At 41.8% G+C, this 23061-nt stretch overlaps 1 protein-coding gene across 3 annotated transcripts in view; it reads left to right on the forward strand.

Moving 5' to 3' along the window:
• Positions 1–19390, forward strand: part of ntn2 (netrin 2) — a 43637-nt gene extending 24247 nt beyond the window's left edge. For all 3 annotated transcript variants that reach the window (XM_031739397.2, XM_039616762.1, XM_039616763.1), the window contains 5 exons: positions 2730–2918; positions 7324–7473; positions 9812–9865; positions 14746–14820; positions 14916–19390. In XM_031739397.2, coding sequence (XP_031595257.1) covers positions 2730–2918; positions 7324–7473; positions 9812–9865; positions 14746–14820; positions 14916–15301 — 854 coding nt within the window. In that variant the 3' untranslated portion in view covers positions 15302–19390. The remainder of the gene's footprint in view (positions 1–2729; positions 2919–7323; positions 7474–9811; positions 9866–14745; positions 14821–14915) is intronic.
• Positions 19391–23061: the final 3671 nt, after the last annotated feature.

Consider the following 23061-nt stretch of genomic DNA (forward strand, 5'->3'; position numbering starts at 1 on the left):
GATCCTGTAAGTATAGGCTTACCCACTGTCTTGTAACAAAACTCCAGAATTCAGCCACACGTCTGAACCAGAACTGGACCCGGAGCAAGGAAAGAGTCTTACAGAATTAAATACTGCACTAAATTTTCACATAATAGAGTTACCATTTCTGAAATCACTTGCATTATGGCTATTTATTTTCTACTTATGTACAATCAGGCTAACTGACTGTAACAAGCTAACTGAGTTTAGCCCGCACTACAGGACATGAAGAGACATGAAAATACCCACTTGTTGTGTAGCAGTCTCAGTCTTAAAGGCATTTTTTGCTGGCCTTTTGTATTCTAACACAACGCTGGTAAGTAGGCGTATAAACTCAGGTAGTGGAAATGGTAGCCAGATTAGCTGTGCAACATGCTAACACTGAGTGTTTTCCGATCAGGCAAAAGTGGGTGAAATGTACTGCATTCACTCAACACTAAACATTAGTTTGATTATAGTATTTTTCAGATGTATAGCTAAGAGGTTTACAGAGCTACAGGCTCTGAAACAACCAAAAAATAAAGAAGTAAAGACTCATGGAGTGGAGTGGGGGGGGGCTTGGTTGAACATGAGGACTGTGTAAGTCGTTTTTAAGGTAGTTTCTGAACACAGTTTGCATAAATCTCTATTATTATTATTATTTTTTTTAAATCATTTATATTCCACCTTTACATATTTGTAATGAAATGGGTACTGAGATCTAATTTTCTACGAAATTAGAACTTTTAAACTTATTTTGTTACGTGTTTTACAACTGGTTTCTCATTTTGTCAGTAGTAAACTTAATTACTGACAAGATTTATATAATTGATAAGAAAAAAAAAATGGATATTTCCCAAATCTTTGGAACAGCATTGCTGTTTTAAAGGAATGAGAGACTCCTTTAAAAGAAGAGGACAATCAATTATTAATTGGTCTTTATATAAACACTAAACACATATAAAAGTGCGAGTTTAATACATAGAACATAAAAGTGACGTTGGACAAAATTTTATTCACTAGCAGTAATAGTGATGATGATGATGATAATAATTCTTAAACTACCTGTTTTCATTGCCCATCATGGCATTAATTACTTAATTATCTTATTTATTTTACTGTTTTGTGTCTGTGCACAGTGTATTTGTACACACTGTCTGTTAAAAACCTATTAAAAAATTGTATTTACTTACTCAACATAAGTATTAAATGCGTAACACAAAGGTGTAAAGGTACCATGTTGTGGTTACAGGTGTTACAGGTGTGTTATGTACCATTTTTATGCTCTTTAATTCGTACACAGCCGTAGTACCTTAGTAGCTTGGCTTTCTGCCTGGCAACTTCAGAGTGGTGACGTGTCCTCATGAAGTGACTGCACTTGGGCAAGAAATAGCTCTACGAACAAACAAGATATAATGTGTTAATTAGTGAGGGCTGGCAGATTTAGTTACCTCTGGTCAGAGCCAAGCTAGGTGTTTGGCCCTCGTAAGAGTCTTTTTGCTAGCTCCATGTTTATCCATCTGGCATGAGGATGGTGTCAAACTTGTAGCCCTGCAAATATGATCATGTGTACACGGAGTGAGTGGGTAAGACAGAAAATATATATTTCACATGTTACTGTAACTGACCGCTCGTGAGCCTTGTCCCTCACCCTGTGTGTTTTAACTTAGTCTCTGTTGCTACATCTTTTTTGTTTTATTCTAAACATTTATTGTGTAGTGAGATCTATTTCCTTGAAGCCTCTCCAGTTTGACTGAAGTTAATGAATATCACTTTCTGTTGTGATCCTCTAATACTTCTGCTTTGGCACAACTGTTGACATTTTTACTCAAACAGCTCTGCTGTTGTTTACCGCTCTTCAAATGTATCTGCAGATGACTTTGAGCTAAAGCTAAGCTCAGCGACAGTTGACTTTGAAGCCACGGCCAAGTCTTCAGGTTCCAGGTCTGACTTTGATTTAACCAGCAGAAGTTCTGGATCAAAGTCTTACACAAGCAAGACGTGTGGGTTTCTCATTAGGCTTCTCAAATGCAAAACCCCCACGTTTAGATAATGAAAAGAGTTTATCAATAATGTCAGATTTGGTGAACGCAGTTTTATGCGGAGGAATCAATGGAAAAGACTTGTGAGCAAAAAAGACATTAAGGAACCAGTTGGATTTCAAGGGTAACTGGGAGAGCTATAACCACCCCTCACATGTCCCATATATCCTGCTCGCCTCATTTAGAAGACAGCTAGCTCGAGCCCATTCCTATATCTGAATCGGTCTCGCTTTTAATAGATCTAAGAAGTCTTTACTCATCAGTGATTCATGAAATTAATGTCTCTCTTTCCAGTGATTAATAACTAATGGGCTGAGAGAAGCCGAATTCATTAATTATGAAATGGAGAAAATGAGCTCTGCAAATATCACTTTTGATTGATGAGTTCTGGAATAGCAGCCAAGCCCACAGACGCAGCGTAGATTATAAACCACTCATTATTATTATTATTATTATTATTATTATTATTACACTGCCTTACTGGAAAATCTTTCCCAGCTCTCATGTGATATACATACCCCACCAGTAAGGATATATTTTACTGCTGAGCGTGCTCCATGTGAACATTTCAGCCTGCTAAATTTATGTTTGACCCTGAGATAAATACTGACAAGTTATTGTAAACTTTTGCATCTATCCTCCTCACCCTTGCTGATACCATAACGGCTTTGCTCTTTCTCTCTGCAGCGTGCAACTGCAACCTCCACGCCCGCCGGTGTCGATTCAACATGGAGTTGTACAAGTTGTCAGGGAGGAAAAGTGGAGGGGTGTGCATGAATTGCCGCCATAATACCGCAGGACGCCACTGCCACTACTGCAAGGAGGGCTTCTACAGGGACATGGCCAGACCAATCACCCACAGGCGAGCCTGCAAAGGTGAGAATCTAACAAGTAGTGTTTATGAAGAACTTTATTACTAATTTTCCAGCTTGGCTTTCAAGATACTCTGCTTTTTTTGATCTCTGCTATTTGCTGCATGAGCTCATTCCTCCTCTATACTTCTATTAGGCTTCAGTCAAGCATACTGCAGAACTGTAGCCATCATTCATTTATCTTTGATTATGATCAGAGCTCTTCATCTGCTGTCAGAAATATAATACACAAGTGGTTTCCTGGGAAAGAATTACCGACCACAAGTCACGAGCAAGGATCGCTTCACGTTACGTCAGTCATTAATAGAGTAGGAAATATTTGTTTATAGATATATCTGATTATATGAAAATGTCCCAGATTATTACTTTAAATGTAGTTTAGCTTTTTCTTTGGCGCTACTCGGTGCTAAATGTTTACAAAATGTTCAAACAAACACTGATAGAGCCAGTCTAACCCTGCTAATACTTCTGTGACCATGTCATGTTTGAGAAAGGGGAGAAGTAGTAATATTTTATGAGTGGAAACATATGTTGTCATGGCAACTCTTACTATATATGTATATATTAAAAAAAAATCAGCATGTCTGATTTGCCATACCATAGCAGAGAGAAATGATTTGATACTATGCCCGGAGCCTTTCTGGCCACCCCACCGAATGTTTCCCCCCTTGCCCACACACCACATAATATTTTCATGTAACCAATGCATTTCTCATGGAAAATTGATTTCATTATTTCACATTTGCAGTGATATTTTTCAGCCCCGTATTATGCTGGAAATATTGCAAAAATAACACTTGTTTCCTGTATTTGATGCTCGAGAAAATACTCAAATAAATAAAAGAGTGTTTTGTAGCCGTATGATCCAGATGAAGGTTTAAAAAAAATCACTTCCAGAACATAAAAAACGGTACTAGTGAAAGCTGCCAACACTCATAGCCATGAAGATCTCCTGGCTGAAATTTCACGGTGGGAATCTCTCTCTGGCTTCTCCTCAGTTTTCCTTCTGCAGCCTGTAATATAACACGGAGAGGTTAGAAATGGCATGATATCAGGCCGCAGTTGCCCATGGTAGTTGCAATGAGATGTTGAGCCATTCATCATGTAATGGCCAAAAAAATTAAAAAAAAAAAAAAACCCTCCACAGCGACTTGGTCACATACCTTAAAACTTAAGTCATTTGACCTGTTAATGCACTGAAACAATAACAGAAAGGGATCTACTGCACTCCTGACAACAGATCCGCTCTGAGATGTGCGTCCCTATGTGCAAATAGTTCTCTCATCTTTCATTTCCTGCAGTACCTGGAAGCATAATGCTTTCACACACATGCAGGCTCCTTGACACTACAGTTTGTCCCCCATCCAAGTCAAGTGATCAGGTTATAAACAGTTTAACACCCTCCTTTGCAAAAGCTCCAGATGTGACAGAATCCAAGCTTACATTTAAAAAGCTGAGCGGGCCAGCTCCATGATTGATCCACAGCCTTCTAGGAGATGTCATTTTCTTTTGCTCTCTTTTTCTTCATCTCTGTCTTGCCAGATGGTTTACAACCAGCACCTCTGATTGCACCCTGACTTATGACTTCTCTCACTCTGCCTTTCTACAAACCCATTAAACCTTTGTCTTCCTCTTATTCTCACACCAGCATCCATGATTTTCTTTCCAGCCCTTTGCTTTCCATGTCCTTTCTGCCTGTGACCCGGTCACGACAGAGGTCAGGGGTGTGGTATTGTTGAAGGGGGTGCGTGTCATGTCGTCATGTCTGAACTGGAGTTACTGCAATAAAATACAGGTGCGTTCAGAAGAGGAGGCAGGAATAGGGGGAGGCTGGTGGGCGGTGCAGACTCTAGAAGGGGTTGTGTCTGTTACTGATCAAACTTGTCCAGGTCTAGTTGTCTGTTCACAGTGTGAGGCGTATTTGAAGGAATCTAAACACAAAACCAGGATTCTTGAAGTAACGTGGATATTTTAATTCAGCAAATCTGAAAGCTACTGTCCATGACAGCAGACAAAGGCTGTCTTCCATGTGTCCTCACCCCCAACTGCTCGCAGCGGACGGTTGCCCAGCCGTGAGCCTGGTTGTTCTGGAAGTTTCTTCTAGTTAAAAGGGAGTTTTTCCTTCCCACTGTTGCCAAGTGCTCGCTCATAGGGAATCATCTGATCGGTTGGGGTTTAGGTATTAAATGCCTTGATGTGACTGTTTTTGTGATTTGGCGCTACATAAATAAAACTGAAGCGAACAAAGTGCAGTCACCACAAGTTGAGTAACACAGTCACTTAAAATCACTTAAATCACTTAAAACAAGCAGACGCCTGAGAAAGGGACTGCAAATCCCAATGCAGCGCCTGTCACATCTGCAGTCACATGGGCTTGAAAAGCCATCAACATCTGAGGACATCTTTACAGCTTTCTAACTGGCTCTAGCCTCTGCACATAAAACCTCAGAAAAACAGTTTGAGGAAGGAAGGCTGGGGGTTAGACTGACACGACCAAACCCCCGTCTCCATCCTGCCTGCCCCTGACATCTCGTTCAGATCTGGCCGTTACTGGTTATTTACTGAACAATGTGAACACTGACAGTAACCTCTGAACTCCAAACAGTCCGTGTCTCAATTAGAAGGGAAGCGAGGGGGTCGCTGTGCATCATTCGCAGTTTGTTTATACTGACCAGCCCTGTGAATGTTAAGTGATCAGTGCAGAGACAATAGCTTGTAAAACTTCTTGCCTTTGTCACGTGTCTCTGCAGGAACAACTTGGGATTATGACATGGGTCATCTCACGTGTGCGTTTCCTTTGGTCTGAAAGCGTTTTTCATTACTTGAAAAATGGTAAAAGTCGATGGACCAGTGCACTACATCATTTGAGTTTTATTAAGAATGCAAACTTCAGGAAAATCCCAAATAGTTCCTAGCCAGAAGCAGAAGAAACTCTGGCTCTAAATGAAGGTGGAGGTTGCTGGCGCAGCATAAAACGGCGTCTGGTGACCTCCGGCACCCGAATTAGTCCTGCATCACACCCTGCCACATGCTTAACGTGCTTGTCCTTAGTTCAGTCGCAGAATTTTACCAAGTGCCTTCAAAGCTCAAGTTTCCCATTGGAGTCTGCGTGACTCAAATAATGGGGATTTTGCACTCATGATGAAGCATCAGATTTACGTCTCGGCTTCAAACAGTGTGCAGCCACTTTGACACCTGTAGACTTCGTTGGTGTTGCCAGAAAAGGCAGACACGATTCAAAAGATCTGAGCTGAGCTAATCTCCCCACACCCTGCCGTCATGCCGACACTCTTGGGTCAGTTTCAGCCATTTAAAGGTTCGCTTTGCCGATCCAACAGGTGGCAGGGTCCTCTCCTTTGTTGTAGCAACTTAAAAAAAATCGCCGGGCGCAAATAAACACATTAACAGTTTCATCAGGTGGTGGGAAGAAACCGTGGCATGTTAGCAGCTGCCTTTCCCTGGCAAGCTCTGTAGAAGTCTGTTGGATTACAGGGTTTTTCCCTTGTATGAAATATTGGTCCTTCTTACCTTTTCTTGATAAGCCTGGACAATTACAACTATTGTGTTACAGCTGAGGCCCTTGCAAGTTTGCTTTTGTCATTTTTGCGTTAGCCTGCAAGTATTTTTCCAAAGTGTCAGACTGAAAACAAAGAGGGAAAAGGCAGAGTTTTCCTACTGGGTTTCATGGTTTATTGTGTTTTTGCTCTCACACTTCCTGTGTTCTTGTAAGCTTTTGTCAAATGGCTTCAACCAACACTCTAGGCCTCATATAATTAACTGCTCCTCATACTCCCAAAAAAACTAATATGAGTTAAAGTGGCTTAAATAAATCACCTAGAAAAGCAAACCTCAAAAGTCTTGCCAAAGTGAGGTGACCGGAGCATTGCTTGTTGGTGTTGGCATTTGGTGGGCATCCACTGAACTTTTGGGAAGTGATGAAACAGCAGAGCGTGTGTTACCAGGCAGGCATGCAGGCACTAGACTGCACGCAGCATTTAGGAAAGAGGAAACGAGCATTTGGTCTGCATCTCCTGCAGAAACTGATGCACTACATGCATCGTTCACCCAATCTAATAGCTTTCTGTGCTTTTAGTTGTCCCGTAATGTCCTCCACATCCATAAATATCTTATTTCTCATTGGTTTTCTGGATATGCATGCAGAGTTTTTCACAATGCAGTAGTTTGAGAATCCTAGGTATAAAGGCTAAAGACACGTGGGCCCCCAAACATTCAGTATTAATGCAGGCAATCAATCATTAATTAATAATATTTACTGAATGTCGGAGGAGTTTTGTCTTGTCATTTTGCATTTTGCAGCAGGTTTGATGATCTGGTATCTCTTATCTCTTTTATCTGCCCCACCACCCTCCATCCCTCTTTGACACCTTCCCCCAACCGCCCCACCCCAGCTTGTGACTGCCACCCTGTGGGCGCAGCAGGCAAGACATGCAACCAGACCACAGGCCAGTGCCCCTGCAAGGATGGTGTCACTGGCATCACCTGCAACCGCTGCGCCAAGGGCTACCAGCAGAGCCGCTCGCCCGTGGCCCCCTGCATCAGTGAGTAACGCAGACACACATCCACACGCAGCTACCAGTTACTGCATGCGACACTGATCAAATCGTCATGGTTAATTTTATCAGCTTTCCTGTGACTATTAAAATCTGACAAAAGGCATGATCCATAGCTAAAGGCAGCACATACCCAAACCATGAAAAATACAGAACATAAGTGAAAGCATACTTTTATGTAGTCTTTCTGGCTATCAGTCAGACATAACGCAACCCAATCTGTGTGTGTGCGTGTGTGTGCCATATTTGGATATATTTGTGAGGACCAAAAATTGGAATGCTACTATACTTGTGGGGACAACAGTCAGTTATGGGGACAAAATGCCTGTCCCCATGTGTTTGAAGATGTTTTAGCTTCAGGCTAAGGGTTATGGTTAAGGCATTAATTTTTGATGGTTAGGGTAAGCGGCTAGGGAAAGCAATTAGATGTCCTCACTAAGATATGAAAACGTGTGTGTCTGTATGGTACATGTGTTGACTTGCATGGCCGCTGCAACTACAATGACATTTCATGGAGAAGAGCCCAAAACGTGAGCCAAACGAGCGCCCCAGCATATAGTTGGGTTAAATTGAAACACGATCCATGCTAAAGGAACAAAGAAGCATACTGTTGTTAACGCTTGTGCTGTTATTCTACTTTCTCTTAACTATGTACCATATGTGTTTGCGTGTGTGTTCTCTAGTAGCTGTGTTTAGGTTTTTGATTTCCTGTAACAAGCGAATGTGAGTCCACGCAAGTTACGAATTTTGCCTGTGGGCCCAGCACGTGTCTGTGCCACATTGCAAACAATCAAAAGAATAGCCTCCACCAAATCAAGTCATGCCGCGCCGCCCAGTGCCATATCCAGCTCTGCCACACTGTGCCACATGGTGCCATGTTGTTCCTCTTGCATGCAGCTCCGGAGCAGATGGCAGATAGGCAAGAAGGAGAAGACGACCGTGGTCATGGATGGCAGACTACACTCGTTTAGGTGCCATTAGGTGAACTATCTAGCGAGAACAAGAGGAATAGTGGGTGTGGGCATGCTTAAGCTATGCACATTATGACAACCCTGTCTGCCATTATAGCCTGATGTCAGCATATTACCCCTGGAGGATACTGTATCCCAAGACAGAAGACAAATCCATTAAGAAGCCAATTAGTATGATGGCAGCAACCCACATCTGAATGATCCTTTTATCATCTGTCTATCTTCACAAGATGTGGCCATCGGGGCAAAGGGTCTCAAAGTGGCTTCTAGCAGCTGCGCCTGCCTTCACAAAGCTCCGTGCCCTTGTTTGTTTTTGTTGGCAGGGTGTCCATAATTTTAGAGAGACAACTGCTGCTTTTGCCTCAAAACAGCTTTCCAAGAAACCCCCCTCTACCTCCTGCCAACACACTCTCACACACTCGGTCCAACCCCTGAACCTCCAAATCCAATCAAAAGCAGATCCTCTGGGTGGATGCTAAGCCGGCGTTCCAGTAATTCTGTTTACGGTAAAAGGAGAGGGGCCTGTTGTTAGCATTAGCATTTGTATTGGAAAGATGCATACGATTAAAGGAGAAGTCCTGGAGGAATTCCACAAGGCACTTTTTTTTTTTTTTTTTTTTTTTTTTTTTTGTAGCCAGCGGGCACAACAAGGGAGGGCTGCATCTGTCTCAAGATGATCCAACCAAAATTGCCCCTTTGCCATCCGTCCATCTGTCTATACATGCTTGCATGGAGATTACACAGCAGTGTTAACCCCACAGCTGTTAGAGGAGGATGAAACTAATCTAGTGTAGCCACCTTGCCAGTGTGCGCCTACTTTGAATGCGCCCACTCCTCCAAACTGGTTTACGGTATGATTTTGTGAAGCATCAACTAAAATTGGTATTTGATTATTTCTTCCAGTTAGTCTGAAGATCTCCTTAAAAAAGTGACACTGAAACCGCTGCATTAGTCTATGGCATGTATGGTTTATTTGAACCGGTCTTCCCTCTCACCACCAATAAGTATGCCTGTCAGTCTGTTAGCGTTTATCTAGCACGTCTGTCTGCAAAGCCCTGTGTATTTTCATAAGTTTGACATATAGTACACCACAAACCTACTGTGTGACAACCCTGATTCTTCTTTTTTTTTATTTTCCAGTGACCTCAAAGAGCACTTTTTACTTCTTCTCAGTACTATTTCCCATCCCACCCCCATATTTGGGATCACTTTTAATGAATTTGGACGCACTTTGTTTCTTTGACCACACGTGCTCTCATTGTAGGCCGGCAGCCAGATCATTTCAGACATACTTGAAAGGTGTGGACTTAGAATTAATCGTTGAAATAACTTTGTGTTTCTTGTGCGTATTTCAGAAATCCCTGTGGTCAACCCCACAGCTGTCGTGAGCAGCACAGAGGAACCAGCAGGTTAGTATATACTCCTTGCACCTTGAGCACCCCTACTTTATGAGAGGAACAAAAACATAATATTTAATATTTCTGGACACGTATTTTAAGGCGTGGAATAAATATTAATAGAGGGCGGGTCTGCTCATTTGAAGTTCTCAGCAAAGGAAACGAGTGCACTGGGGACGGCAGAATTTTTACATTGTCTTAAAAACCTGTGTCCTTGGCACAGTTTCCCCAACCGCTAGCCTCAAGTTAGTGGAGACACGCTGTGCTCAGACTTTAAGTGCAGCTTTAAGCCAAGGGCAGCAGATAGGCAGCTGAGATGATTAGTTACAGTTTAGCTGGGAGATATAGTGGAAGGGGAACGTTGCGAGGCATGAAAAGAGTGTTGGCAAGTAACCGGGGGAAATTTGTTCAGTCACTCCCTCTAACACTCCAATTTAGGCTTCGGTCAATTACCCTGTCCACATTTTTCATTCTACAACTGTTTGATTTAAATGGTGGTGTTGATTTGGAAACGTTGATTCATTAGTGGGTTTATAACATATATCATCACTGAAGCGGCAGACTGTGCACCCCTCCCAAATTTGCTACCACTGCCATTCCTTTTTAAAGCAATAATGGTTTTCTTGTTTTTATGTCCTTTCTCTTCTAAAAATAATACATATTTTCAGAACCCTCACAATAAATTTTCAAACTTTAACTTTCGAGGTTGCATACTGTAAATTTTGAGGGCTCGATTCATAGAGTTCAGGATGTTTATGATGGCCCTACCGTGGTCCACATAAAAGGCCAAAATTGGTTGTACACTCCAAATAAAAACCTCCAGATATGTCTAATAGTGTGAAATGAAAAACATTCTTCTGGTGAAGAGTTTAACGAGAACTCGTGAATGTTTCTAAGGTAAATGTTGTAAACTAGCTAAGCTAAGCTAATCAGTTAGCCTAGCGAAAAGCCTTGACAAAAAATGGGGTAAGAAATGGTTTATTACAACAGATTAATCACGGTAGGTTAATTATGAGACTGAGAGCACATAATTGCATAAAATCGATCCAATTGGGATCAAACTTTACTTAAAATGATTTTAATTAGGTGAGGTGAATTCTAGCCAAAAAAAAATAAATAAAAATCTTTCATTTCATTTTTTTGCCATGACTATGTTTAGTGAGTGTAGTTAAAGTAAACATAAAAGCTGGTCTTAGAATTATGTAAATACAATCTCGGACCAACAACACATGATTGTACTGTTATTATTATTTATTTAAAAACTTATGCAAAATGCAGAATTGTGTGTGAAAGTACACCCTCAGTGTGAGCATCTCTATAAAAGCTGAAGTTCAGACAGTTTGCAGGTCTGGAGCATTCAATTGTGTATTAGCACAATATTAAAGAAGAAATGCATCAGAAATCATCTCAGAGAAGCAGCTGCTGCTGCTCACCAATCTGGAAAGTTGGAACTAGTAATTTGAAATCCATCATTGTAGAGTGAGAAAGATTATTCCACTGATGAAAAACATTCAAAACTGTTCCCAGGAGTGGATTTCCCAGCAAATTCACCCCAAGGTCAAGACCGTACAATGTTCAGAGAAACTTCAAAACACAAAGGCTACACCTCAGACTGCATGTGTCTCAGCATGGTCAATGTTAAGTTCATGATAATTCGATTAGAAAAAGACTGGACAAGTATGGGTTGTTTGGAAGTGTTTCCAGGAGAAACCATCTTCTCTTTCAAAAGAACAGCACAACTCAAGTTTGCAAAATTGCATCTGAGCAAATCACAAGACCTCTGGAAATATTTCCTTTGGAAACATTGGAACTGACTGAGGGTGTACTTTCTTTTTACTGTGACTGTAAGTCCTGAATATAATTTTCCTTAGACTCGCAGCTTCTTCACTCATTAACAACTTGTTCTGCCTAACCTTTTACCGCCATCGCTTGGGTCTTTTTTAACCCAAAGAAGCAGAGTCCAGCCCTTTCTTGTTTACTACTTTCCTGGGAAAATGTTACAGGGTCTTAGAACACAAGAGTCATTGATTGTCAATTCACCTCAGCTTCTACCAAACACACCAGAGCATTTCCCCCATCTTTCTCCTTCCTAAACTACCACAGAAAGAGCTTCACCATCAGAAACCTAAGGCTCCAAAATCTTTTTGTGTAAGGGGCGTTGGATGCAATTTGTCCTTGTCATGGCACAGTGAAAGGGGCTCAAGGGAAAGAGGGCATCGAGAGCCTTGGAGCCAATTGTGCATGTTTTCAGCAGGCTGGCCTTCTGGGTCATTGGGCAATTCACCGAGAGCTTTTCCAGGTGATCACCCAGCAGTAAGTGGTGCTTCATGGGAAAGAGCATACTGTCCCCCAGCCAGAGTTTCAAGACCAGGTTAGCAACTGTATACAAAAACAGAGACCTACATGCGCAAAACAGCTGCGATCTAATGAAATCCATGCGCATCTCATGCACATGCATGCCTGTCACAGCTGCATGCGTACTTACATGAAAACCACACACTCAGCACTAATGAGAAAGACCATAAGAAGGCTGTGATATTCTGCATCATTTATTTAAAGTAACATACACACACATGCACTACACACCTTTGCACTCATCCACACCTCCACTCATTGCAGCGTATTGAAAGTCGTCTTCTTTCTCCTTTTCTTTCCCTTCTGTCCTCTCTCTGGCTAATAAAATCTCCAACACTCTGATATACAGCCAAGCTTTCTGGACATTTTAATGGGCTCCTCGGTCCCCCGTTTCTTCCTCCTCCTCAGTTCTTCCCCAAAAAAATGAACAATACAACACCCTTTTACTCATACAACATTCCCAAAAGGGTAATTTTTCTCTTTGTTTTGTTTTTTGTTTTTAAACTTGGACATTTCGTGTCCAGCGATTTTATTTGGTTTTCTTTGGAAAGCAAAAACGACTAAATGGTTATTCCTCTTGAAGGGAACGAGAGACCACACCGCAGATACCAGTCCACTTACCAGCGTGTGGTTTGGTGGTGGTCAACTTTTCATGTCCCTTCATTAGAAGTGACTAAAACTGTGTTGGAAAAACGATTCTCCTGGAATTCTTTTGCAATTTCAGTTCACCATTTTCAGTTTCTTTTAAACTAATTTTGTGTCCTTCTCATAGATTTTTATTTTTATGCTGTGGATCCAAAATTCGATGAGTCACAGAATCCAGTGGCCTGTGTCAACCACAGATGAGTCTTACTAACAAACAACAGCATTTTTCTTGCTGCAGCTCCAGTGGCAGAAATTGAGTTAAAAACACAGTGAATGCTTTAAATTTTAAAAGGGATTCTTATCATTGTTTTAGTGCACTTCATCTGTTTTTAAGGCTATTTAATCGTGCTTATCTTCTCAGTTTCCCTTTCCTTTTGCTCTCTGTTCTTGCAAAACATGTTTTCCGATCTCGGAGAATACCGACATGGCAAAACAAATATTTCAGGATTACAAGAAAATAAACCACATGATGTAATTACATGCATATGCTTTCAAATCTTTGAAGGGTTCTATAACGTGACTGAGAGTTTCTTTCCGACCTTTCCGGTCCATTGAAACTGCTGTACACAGCTATTCCTCAACATAAAATTACAAACAAATTCAATATATCTTTTAAGTTTTACTCAGGTTGCAGGTAAGATGTGAGTCATATAACAGAAGGAAAGGTGGCTGCTCGGGTTCCAAATGCTGAAATCCAGCGCTAAAGTGTTTCCAGCGCCACATGACTGCTCTTTGGCCAAAGTCTGCGTGAGGGAAAAGCTGGATTGAAAAAGATGCTGGAGGACACATAACAACTAAACCAAACCGTGGCTGGCTTTAAAGTCGGTCAGAAAAAGATCAGAGAATTGTCATCCAGCCAAGAAATCAATTTTCACTGTCATATTCATAAACGCAAAAACCACATCATTTGCAACCCCACCCACCAATGGTCAGCAGAGGTCATCGGTCCAGTGTGTGGTCTTAGTTGTCACTCTGGCAGCCAAGGCCTATCCACATTCATCCAACCATGACCTGCTTCCACCACGCTCTGCCTTTTCTCAAGGCCCCGGAGAACATGTCAAACTGAACACTTTTACTCCTCTGGTATGTTTCACTTGCCTCCCAGCACTGGCTGTTGCAGGGATTTGGATGTGTGATTTGTCAGAAGCTGTTTTTTAGCGCACAAAAACCACACCAAGCCCAACTATTATTTAGCGCTGCTCCAGTTTTCCTTCCAGCCTTTGGCAACATCAGTCAGTTTGTAAGGGCAAGTGTAAGTTTACTTAGCTATTATAGAAAAAATACACAAGTATTTAAAAAGTCAATGTAAATCATGCTTTCATGTGTATTTTTTGTATTTATAGAAAAATAAGAAATATATTAATGGGACGGGGAGTCAAAGTTGGCCTTTCTATATAGAAATCAGCACATATCACAGATGTTATATTTATATTTGCTTGATCATTGCATTTAATATTTTAAAGTGATGTGACACTAATTATGCTTTACAACGTCTCAGTAAGGCTGAGCAAATATGAACGATTCGTGTGCTCCTTTTGTACCTTTTTCACCAATACTGTGACTGTGCCTAGTCTACAAATGCTTAAACACATTTCCACCACAAAAAAAGAAGACTGATGACTTGTGTCAAAAAACTGGCCCAAAGGGAGGGTTCACAAGTGACTGGCATTTGGAGTCCGCAGATTCTGTTCACCATGATATTCCTCCCAAGGAAATAACACCGACTTCTGCTAGTAACACTATGCAACATTTGGTTCCCAAATCTGTCAAAATGAAGGATGGTTCTCAGTGCACCAAGAGAGAACTGGCCCCAGCCACATGTTGGTGGAAAACAAGCAGTGGAGTCACCGCCTGCATTTCAGGTGTGAACTTGGTTGTCCTTATTTTTGCAGATTGTGAGTCCTACTGTAAACCAGTGAAAGGCAACTTGAAGATCAACATGAAGAAATACTGCAAGAAGGATTACGGTAAGAGAGCAGAATTCCTTTCCATAGCATTAATTAAAAAGCGTAAAGAGTTTTGAGTGTTCACCTGAGTGCGTTTCTTGCAAATGTGTTCCCAGCTGTCCAAGTGAACGTGCTGGACATGGAGACGGTGGGGGACTGGGCCAAGTTCTCCGTTAGCGTGGTGGCTGTGTACAAGAGCCGGGGCGAACCCTTAAAGCGAGGTGACAACATCTTGTGGGTACATATGAAGGACCTTGCCTGCAAGTGTCCCAAGATCCAGATGAGCAAACGATTTTTGGTGATGGGCGGCGCCGAAGGTGGAACGGGCCCAGGAGCAGGTCCAGGAGTCGGGCCTGGAGGCGGAGCCAGCAGTCCGGGGGCGGAGCGCATAGGCTTGGTGGCCGATAAGAACAGCCTGGTGATCCAGTGGAGAGACGTTTGGACGAGACGTCTGAGGAAGTTCCAGCGCAAGGAGAAGAAGGGGAAGTGTAGCAAAGCATGATTGGGAAAAGCAGCGTCCATCCCTACCTCTCCCTCCACAGCACTCAATCACAAATCCTGACTCTTGACTTCTCTTATCCCCCGCCACTCGAGTCCTTTCTCCTCCTCCATTGTGGGAACGCTGCACATTACAAAGACTGCATGTACCCTGCCTGTTTTAAGGACCACGTTTTGTGTATATTGTATAATTATTTTCATTTTTATTTTTCAAGTTTTTTTCATTGTAAGGCCACTTGTCTATTTGTCCGATTGGTTTGCCTTAAAAAGGGACCATTAAAAAGGGTGTGAAGTGTAGACAAAAGCAGGTGCCATTTCCCCCTCTCGACGACGGCAACTGAACTGTCCAACCCCCCGCTAGAAAATACAACCCCCTGACCTCCACCTGTCAAAACTGCCTGTCTTCTGCCATTTTAAGGTATTCCCATGCAAGACTACCAATGCTCACACCTCACTGTTCTCTGAGGATTTTATTATAGAGTGTTTATCACTTCACAGACTGATATCAGCAACAAGACAAGCTGCAGATCTCCAGCTTGGCCACCTCACACTGATGACCTTCAGTATTTTCCTGTCTAAACGGGCCTACTTTCTCAAGGTCTTTGCAGTATCTTCTTTGGACTATAGGACTCCCACATCCTACGAGGAACCAAGGGCTCCCTTTGCAGGGACATTTTCCACAGCAAACCTCAGTCACACCACCACTGCTGCTGCCGCCACCACCACACAGCCCTCACAGAATAACCTGCTCACGTAGGCTCTTATACGTTCAAGTACGCGATGCCACTGCTCATAATAGAGTTTGTATATCTTTTGTGGCTACTTTGCTATCTCAGCCATCCACATCCTTATTTGAGATGTATCCCTTTGTTGCATTGGGCACGAGTGAGTCACATCGCAGGCCTCTTCACCACTAGTCTCTCTCATGAGTGGTTTATAAAGTCACCATCATGACTCATGGCCTGTCACTTTGTGGAAGATGAAGCGGTGTGGACAGGCGGACTGGATTTCAGAACAATACCAACTTTTCCATTGAGACTTTTGCGCTTCATGGATAATCTCTTCGCTGGGTACAGCTCTTCCAGACGTTGCTGTGTGGCCAGTGTCACTTGTGTCTTTAAAAATGGCCGAACATTTCGTTGCGTTGACTGATGAAGACTGGCAGGCTTTTGTTTGCCACAACAAGAGATTGAAACAAGAGTTCCTTTTTCATGCAGTAAAAACACAAAAACAAGTCGGATAAAAGAAAAGACGTAGCTGTGTTGTTGGGTTTTTTTGTTTTTGTTTTTCGTTCCTTTCTTAGTATTTCGACAAAATGAATGAGCCTGGAACATTTTTAGTGCTCACTGATTGTATTATGACATGAGAGGATCATATTTCAGTCCTCATGTGCTTTGTTAAGTTTGCATGTTTGTGGGGTTTTTTCTTTTTCTTTTTCTTTTTTTTTTGCTGGTCCATCAAATCCTTACAGGGAGCAGAGAGAGGTAAACCAATATGAGCATGACGATCCAAAGGAAAACTTCCCAGGTCATCTTCCACCACTTGCCCACCCCAAATTCATAACCCTGTCATGCTTTGCCAAATAAAAGTAGTCAGTTTTTAAATTCAATTAAGAGACTATGAAAGTCAGGACCAACGAATTAACCGCAGAGAAAACCATCTGGTTGCTCTCAAGCTTTTTATCTGCCTTTTGCAGTTATTTCATTTTGTAAAGGACTTTACAATTTATTTAAATAGAGTACAATATAAACACACAGTGTAGTTGAGGGGCACATCAAGCTCACATAGCAGTGAGTGTTCCTACAGGCATCTCATGCTAGCTTGTGGTTACGCTTCTTTGGCTTTGGCGGCATGTTTGGTTTGTCATTCCTCCAAAAGTGTCTCTCCTCTGCTCTCGTCTGTGTGTCAGCCACAAACTCCCTCCCTCCAACCCTTTCCCCCAACCCCCCCTCGAATTCTCCTTTTAACCCATTTTGCATGTTGTGTATTTAGTGTTTTAGATAAGTGAAAGCACAGAAAGAGGCTTCCAGACTCCTCTGTGGTGTATAGTACTGCACTGTAGTTCTTGTTTTCTGAGAATGTAAATCAACCTGCAAAGAAAAGACACACAGGTGAATGGTCTGATTGTGTTTATGAAGTGTTGTTAGAACTGAGGACGTCTGATGGCATGATATTTGATGCTGTTATGAACTCTGAACATGATTAGATGTTGTTCAAACGATTGTGGCTCGTCATGCTTTTCTCTCTCATCAAGACATTTTTTGTTTTTTATAATACAATGCAAAAACAAGTTGTAACCAAAATGAATTATAAGCCACCTCGACTTCTGATGTGTGACAAAAAAAAGCAGACATTTAAGTTTTCTATGGCACTATGCTGAGGGCACAAATCCCACTGATGGAATTTCTCAAAAATGCAGAAGCAGTCCTTTATTTATGTGTTGGCTGTCCTCTGTGACCTGTCAGACAGGTGGTGTTACAGTAGCACCCGTGTCCGCATCCTGGTATGTAAGTCTGGCATTACGAAGAATTGTCAAAATATTTGCTTCAGCTCCTTGAGCACCCAACACCCTCGTGAAGGAATTCCACAAAATTCTTTCTCTTCTAGTTTTCACGTGATATGTCACACTATAGGAGCGCCTCCAAAAAAGGCTTTTTCTGATGCCTGTTTATCATTTTTGCCAGTTCAGTTTACCCAAAATGCTGGATAGTTCTTAAACTATACACATGTATAACTATCCTGCCTACAAATCTTTAGAGTGCGGCGCTGCATGGGAACACATTTACCCTAAGGGCCCCGTTGTGCCAGCCAAGCAGATAAGTGTACAATCGTGTCAGGTTTTACTGCTCACATGGTCACAGATCAGACAGGCATGTTGTAAGATGACTTATAGATGGAGGCGATTTCCCTTATACAAGTGCTGATGTAGAGGGTTTTTTTCAGAGTAGCGACACCTATTGTTCAGAGGAGTACTGTAGCAGCTTCCTGCACCATAAACGTATAGGACTGTGATGATGACATTGCCTGTGGCGCGCAAAAAGACCAGCGTGAAAGGTATACTGAGGCCTCCTGTCATGCAGCTACTGTCAATAGCAACTCATGAAACTGCTATTGGAAATACGTTTCACTATAATGATGTTAAACAAAATGTTACTGGTGTGTCACTTCTGCCATAAAACATCTGAAACCAGCAGCTGATGGATCACCATGTGTTAGCTAGCTAGTTTTAGCTAAAACGCCCTTGCCTTTGTTTTAATAGTTGAGAGCTTTTTTGCCTTCACATCTAAAAGAGCAGCATCATTGACAAATTCAAATCAAGATTAAGCATGTTTGTGCTTTTGCACTGCAGTGTAAAGTGAAGGAATGTCCACTAAATGCACTATATGGACAAAAGTAGTATACCTCACACCTACAAGAGCTGCTTGGACACCAAAATCCATGTCGTGAAGCTCCTGGCACACAGCTTCTGTGCTGATGTTAATGCTAAACAAGGTTTGCAAATCTGCAGTTATTGAGTCACTGGTGACTTTTACACACTCAGCGGTTGCTCTGTAACCTCACATGGCCTTCCACTTCGTCACTGACTATTCCTAAACACGCCCATGTTTGCGATGATACCACTGAGAGCCTATCGTAGAATATCTGGAAGAGGAAAAAATTACACATGTGATGGATTTCAGTGAACTCTTTAGAACTGATCTTTCACAAATGCTTGTAAAAGCAGACTGCGTTGCTAGGTGCTTCATTTTATACACCTGTGGCAATGGGTTTGAAGACACCTGAATTCATTAAAAGGTGTGGTCCAAAATCTTAAAACCTCACCAGAATGGAGCGTGATCACATCTTTGTGTTAATCCTTTAAAAGGGTGATCTAAACATTCATGGATTGTAAAAGATGAAATATTTACACGGTTCTCCTGCAGTTCTGTGGAGTGTCTGGTATGTAAGCTGGAAAAATACAGTTTTCCCTGCAGGGCTCTGCACAGGTCACATGATCGTAAACTACGAACCAGCTTTTCCTTTTCTTAAGTGCCCACCCTAAACATCGAAATCAAAATAGGTTAAAATTGGGCAGATTTTGTTTGAGGGGGGGGGGGGGGTTAGGGGGTGGAAGTGTAGCGCTTGTGAAAGCTATTTTGTGAGCCTCATAGAGAGAGCCATCCTGTTGTTTTATATTAACAAGCCCAGCAGCTTGGCAGTGGAACTGAGACCATAACTGCTTCACTTTGCTTCCCCCCTGTTTTTTTTTTTTCCACAGCGTTTATAGCATTCACAGGTGTGTGAGTTTGTGTGTTTAATTAACCTTCCCGAGCAAACAAGTGACACGCACAACTTGCAGAAAGGTGAGAGGAAACTTATTTGAAGTTTAGCGTTTTTGGTGGGGTTAGGGTTCTGAAACGGTCCACGATGAAGAATTATCAAACACATTTTCTTGGTCAACTTCCTATTGTTTGTTTTTTCATTATTTGTTTCGTTGTTTTGTGCACGTGTGTCATTTTCATCCACACATTTGGCTTGTCCTTTTTTTTTTTTTTTTTTTTTTTTTTAAATATTGTAAATATGTACTGAACTGCCTCTGCCGTTTATGTTGTCTTTTGTAAAGCATCACTTAGCCTGGGATGACTCACATTTATGGATGTACAAACCAGATGATTATGGATGTTATATGGATGTAGAAACCAGGAACATATGCTTTCGTGATCACGACCAGAAGACGTGGTTCAGATATTAAACAGAATGTATTCCTTTTGGTTTTATGTTGTTTCCAGACAACAACCACCCAGTTGTAAATGACTTTGAGGTGAATGGAGTAAAAACGTGACTGATTGGACCCTCTGTTTTTCCCATAGAGGTACAGATGGAAACGGACACACAAAGCCCACAATGTCCTGTTACATTAATGTCCTGGGAATAATGGTTCACTCACACAAAAATTGTCCACCTACCTTTTTTGGGGGAACAAAGGGATCCTGCCCTCAGTCTAGCACTGCTTTTCACTTCTGTTATATCGAAGTCTTCCTTGTACATTTTCCTCTGAGGCAATGAACCACTGACTTTTTAATCTAAATGGTAAAAAATAAATTATTAGGTAATGAACTGTGCGTTGTGTTGATCATCTGTCTCTTTAATAGCGGGTATTAGCCTTAGCTGCAGAAATTATATAAAATTGATCATGTGTGTTTTCTCCATTGCTCAAACACAGTTGGCACTGCTCTGGTATGTTTCCACTCACGGGGGCTAGATGGGGGTTTGAAGAAGAGAATATTGGGTAGAGCGGCTCCCCTCCTCTATGAACGCTGCAAGAGCTAAAGCTCTGTAAATAAACAATGAGGCGCGCACACACAGTATATACACACAATTTAATGTGTTCCTCACCTTGGAGGAAACCCAACTCCAGAGAAGGGCTCAAAGCAGGAATCTCCTTACTCTCTTTCTCTTTTTTCCCCCCTTCGCTCACCTACAGTGTCCTCTCTTCCTCATCTCCCCACCCACTAACCAAACAGGCCAGCTCCATCCATTCTCCTGAAGGTAAATTACAGGAAAGCAGTCATTTATCATCACTCTCCCCAGGCATGGCCACTGAGGCTCTGAGAATAGAGGTTTCACAGACTGGACACACACACACTGAAACTTATCTTGAATCTCTGAATCAAGCAGCTCTCTCCTGGACATCCTGGCCTCCTATCAAGTTGCTGTTTATATTGAGTTCAGTTAACTATACACCAAAGCAAAACCGTCTACAACCAGAACAAAACTGAAAATCCTTAGTTCTGTAGGACATTCAGTCATTAAAGATGATCAGCATTTACATGAGCAAAATATTGCCTCAGTTCTTCTCTTCTTGCGAGTAACAAAATAAAGATGTTGTTTTACAAGGCACAAAGCTTTCTCTTCTTTGTAATCTCTGTGACAGCAAGTCCCGGACCCCAAACCCACTTTGATGTCACCCTCTATTTTGTAAAGTTCATTTGAAGCCTCAGCTTTAGCTTTTTGGCTACCATTAACTATTAACATATTGGGATGGGAGGGTGGAGTCCTAAACTATCAATAAGTCCCGGTTACCTTGGTTAGCAAGGTTTATCCATAGACTATACTGGTGAATCACAAAGATAGGGGAATTCTGTCACATACAGCTTTTCAGACTTCAAACTGTGGTTGGTTTCCTTTTGCTTTCTTCAGTTAGATGGGCTTAGAGGCCAGTCAACAACCAGTTCTGGCTCCAAAAACAACAACATTCAGTCATTAAAATTTGAAATTTGAGTCTTCATAACAACATTTTACAAACTTGTTGCTACATCAATTTTTAGCGATTAATCTTTGAGTGGTCCAAACCTTTAAGGCCTCAGTCACACAGGCTTAGAGACCAGCTGGTGGGAATAATGTGTGCTCCTTTACTGGCTGGTGGGAATCGCTGGGTGAACATCAGTCGGAAAGAGGGTGCAGCAAAAACGTCCTTGTTTTTGCTTTGGTCACTAGCAGATTGCTGCAATTGCCTGTAGTTTCCATAGAAGATGACAACATGATAACACTTGGAAATTACTAGTTAAGTGGCTAAAAGCTGTGACTCACAGAGGCAGCCAACATGTTTCAAAGGGTGGAAGTTTGACTTTGAAGGCAAACATTCTCCGTTAATGTTTTGTGTTGCGCTTTTAACAGTTTCACTACAGCTCGGGGAGCAATGGTTGAGTCTTTACTGACAAGCCAGTGTATTGCAATCTAGGGGAAACCATGGAAATCTGTTAGCAATCAAAGAAAATGCTGGTATGTTTTTGGTGCAACGTTGCATACCTCTTTGTAACCAATTTCAGGTTGCGACTGCCAGCAGCCTCCAGCAAATATTCACTAAGCAGTCAGGCGATACACCTCACCGATCAGCCTGCGTGGCTGGGGATTTGGCAACTGATTTCACAGCAACTGCCACCAACCTCAAGCAACCGCTTGGCGACCAGCTGGGGAATGCACATTTTTCCCTTACCACTGGTGGTTGCAAGACCTCATTGAAAGGTTTAGGGTTTTCAAGGTTTACCCATAAAGATGATCATGGCGATGTTGGTTTATAAAGTCCTGTTATGAAGACTTAAATCTAATCAGAAATCGCAACTTGGACGAAAGATTATGGGGTGCTAATTTATTAGCTATTGCTTGGTTAGCAAGGTGTATCCAGTGTGAGGGTGTCACACATGGGATAACTGCTACTACCACAAATATGGGACTAGGTCCAGCTGACTGGTCAGAATTAGATGATAATGGCAGCCCTCATTCAGAAAAGCCAAAGTCCTAATGATGCATACACTTCTAATACAAGTAAGTTAATCACAAAATCCTTCCCAGTACAGCTTTTTTTTATTGTAGAGACCAAAACCACTTCTTTGTCTTGTGGGGACTGATTTTTGGAGTCAGCTTCAAGTACCCACTTGAGCAACTCCACTTTTTGGTGTTGACTTTAGTTTTCAGGCCTGAGAGTGGCACTTGACCAAAAAAGCCCCTTAACAAGCTTCTTCTACACTATGTTTTCTAAAGTAATGCAGCCCACCTACTGTTTGTCTCTATAAAGGTTTATCAAAAACATCTACATTACTTTCCCTCGTCACCTGCACTGATCTCACGCTGCATTCATCTCTGTCAGCTAATTTTGTTTCCTTCACCTTGATGAATGCATCCGTAATGGAAAACCTTGATCTAAAGAGCTAAGGGGCTCCCTCATAGGGTTCATTGCGAATTACTGCTATAATGAAAGTTACATCAATTATAGCCAGTGTAAAT

The sequence above is a fragment of the Oreochromis aureus genome, linkage group 8 (genome assembly GCF_013358895.1).
Source record: "Oreochromis aureus strain Israel breed Guangdong linkage group 8, ZZ_aureus, whole genome shotgun sequence".
Taxonomy (NCBI): Eukaryota; Metazoa; Chordata; class Actinopteri; order Cichliformes; family Cichlidae; genus Oreochromis; species Oreochromis aureus.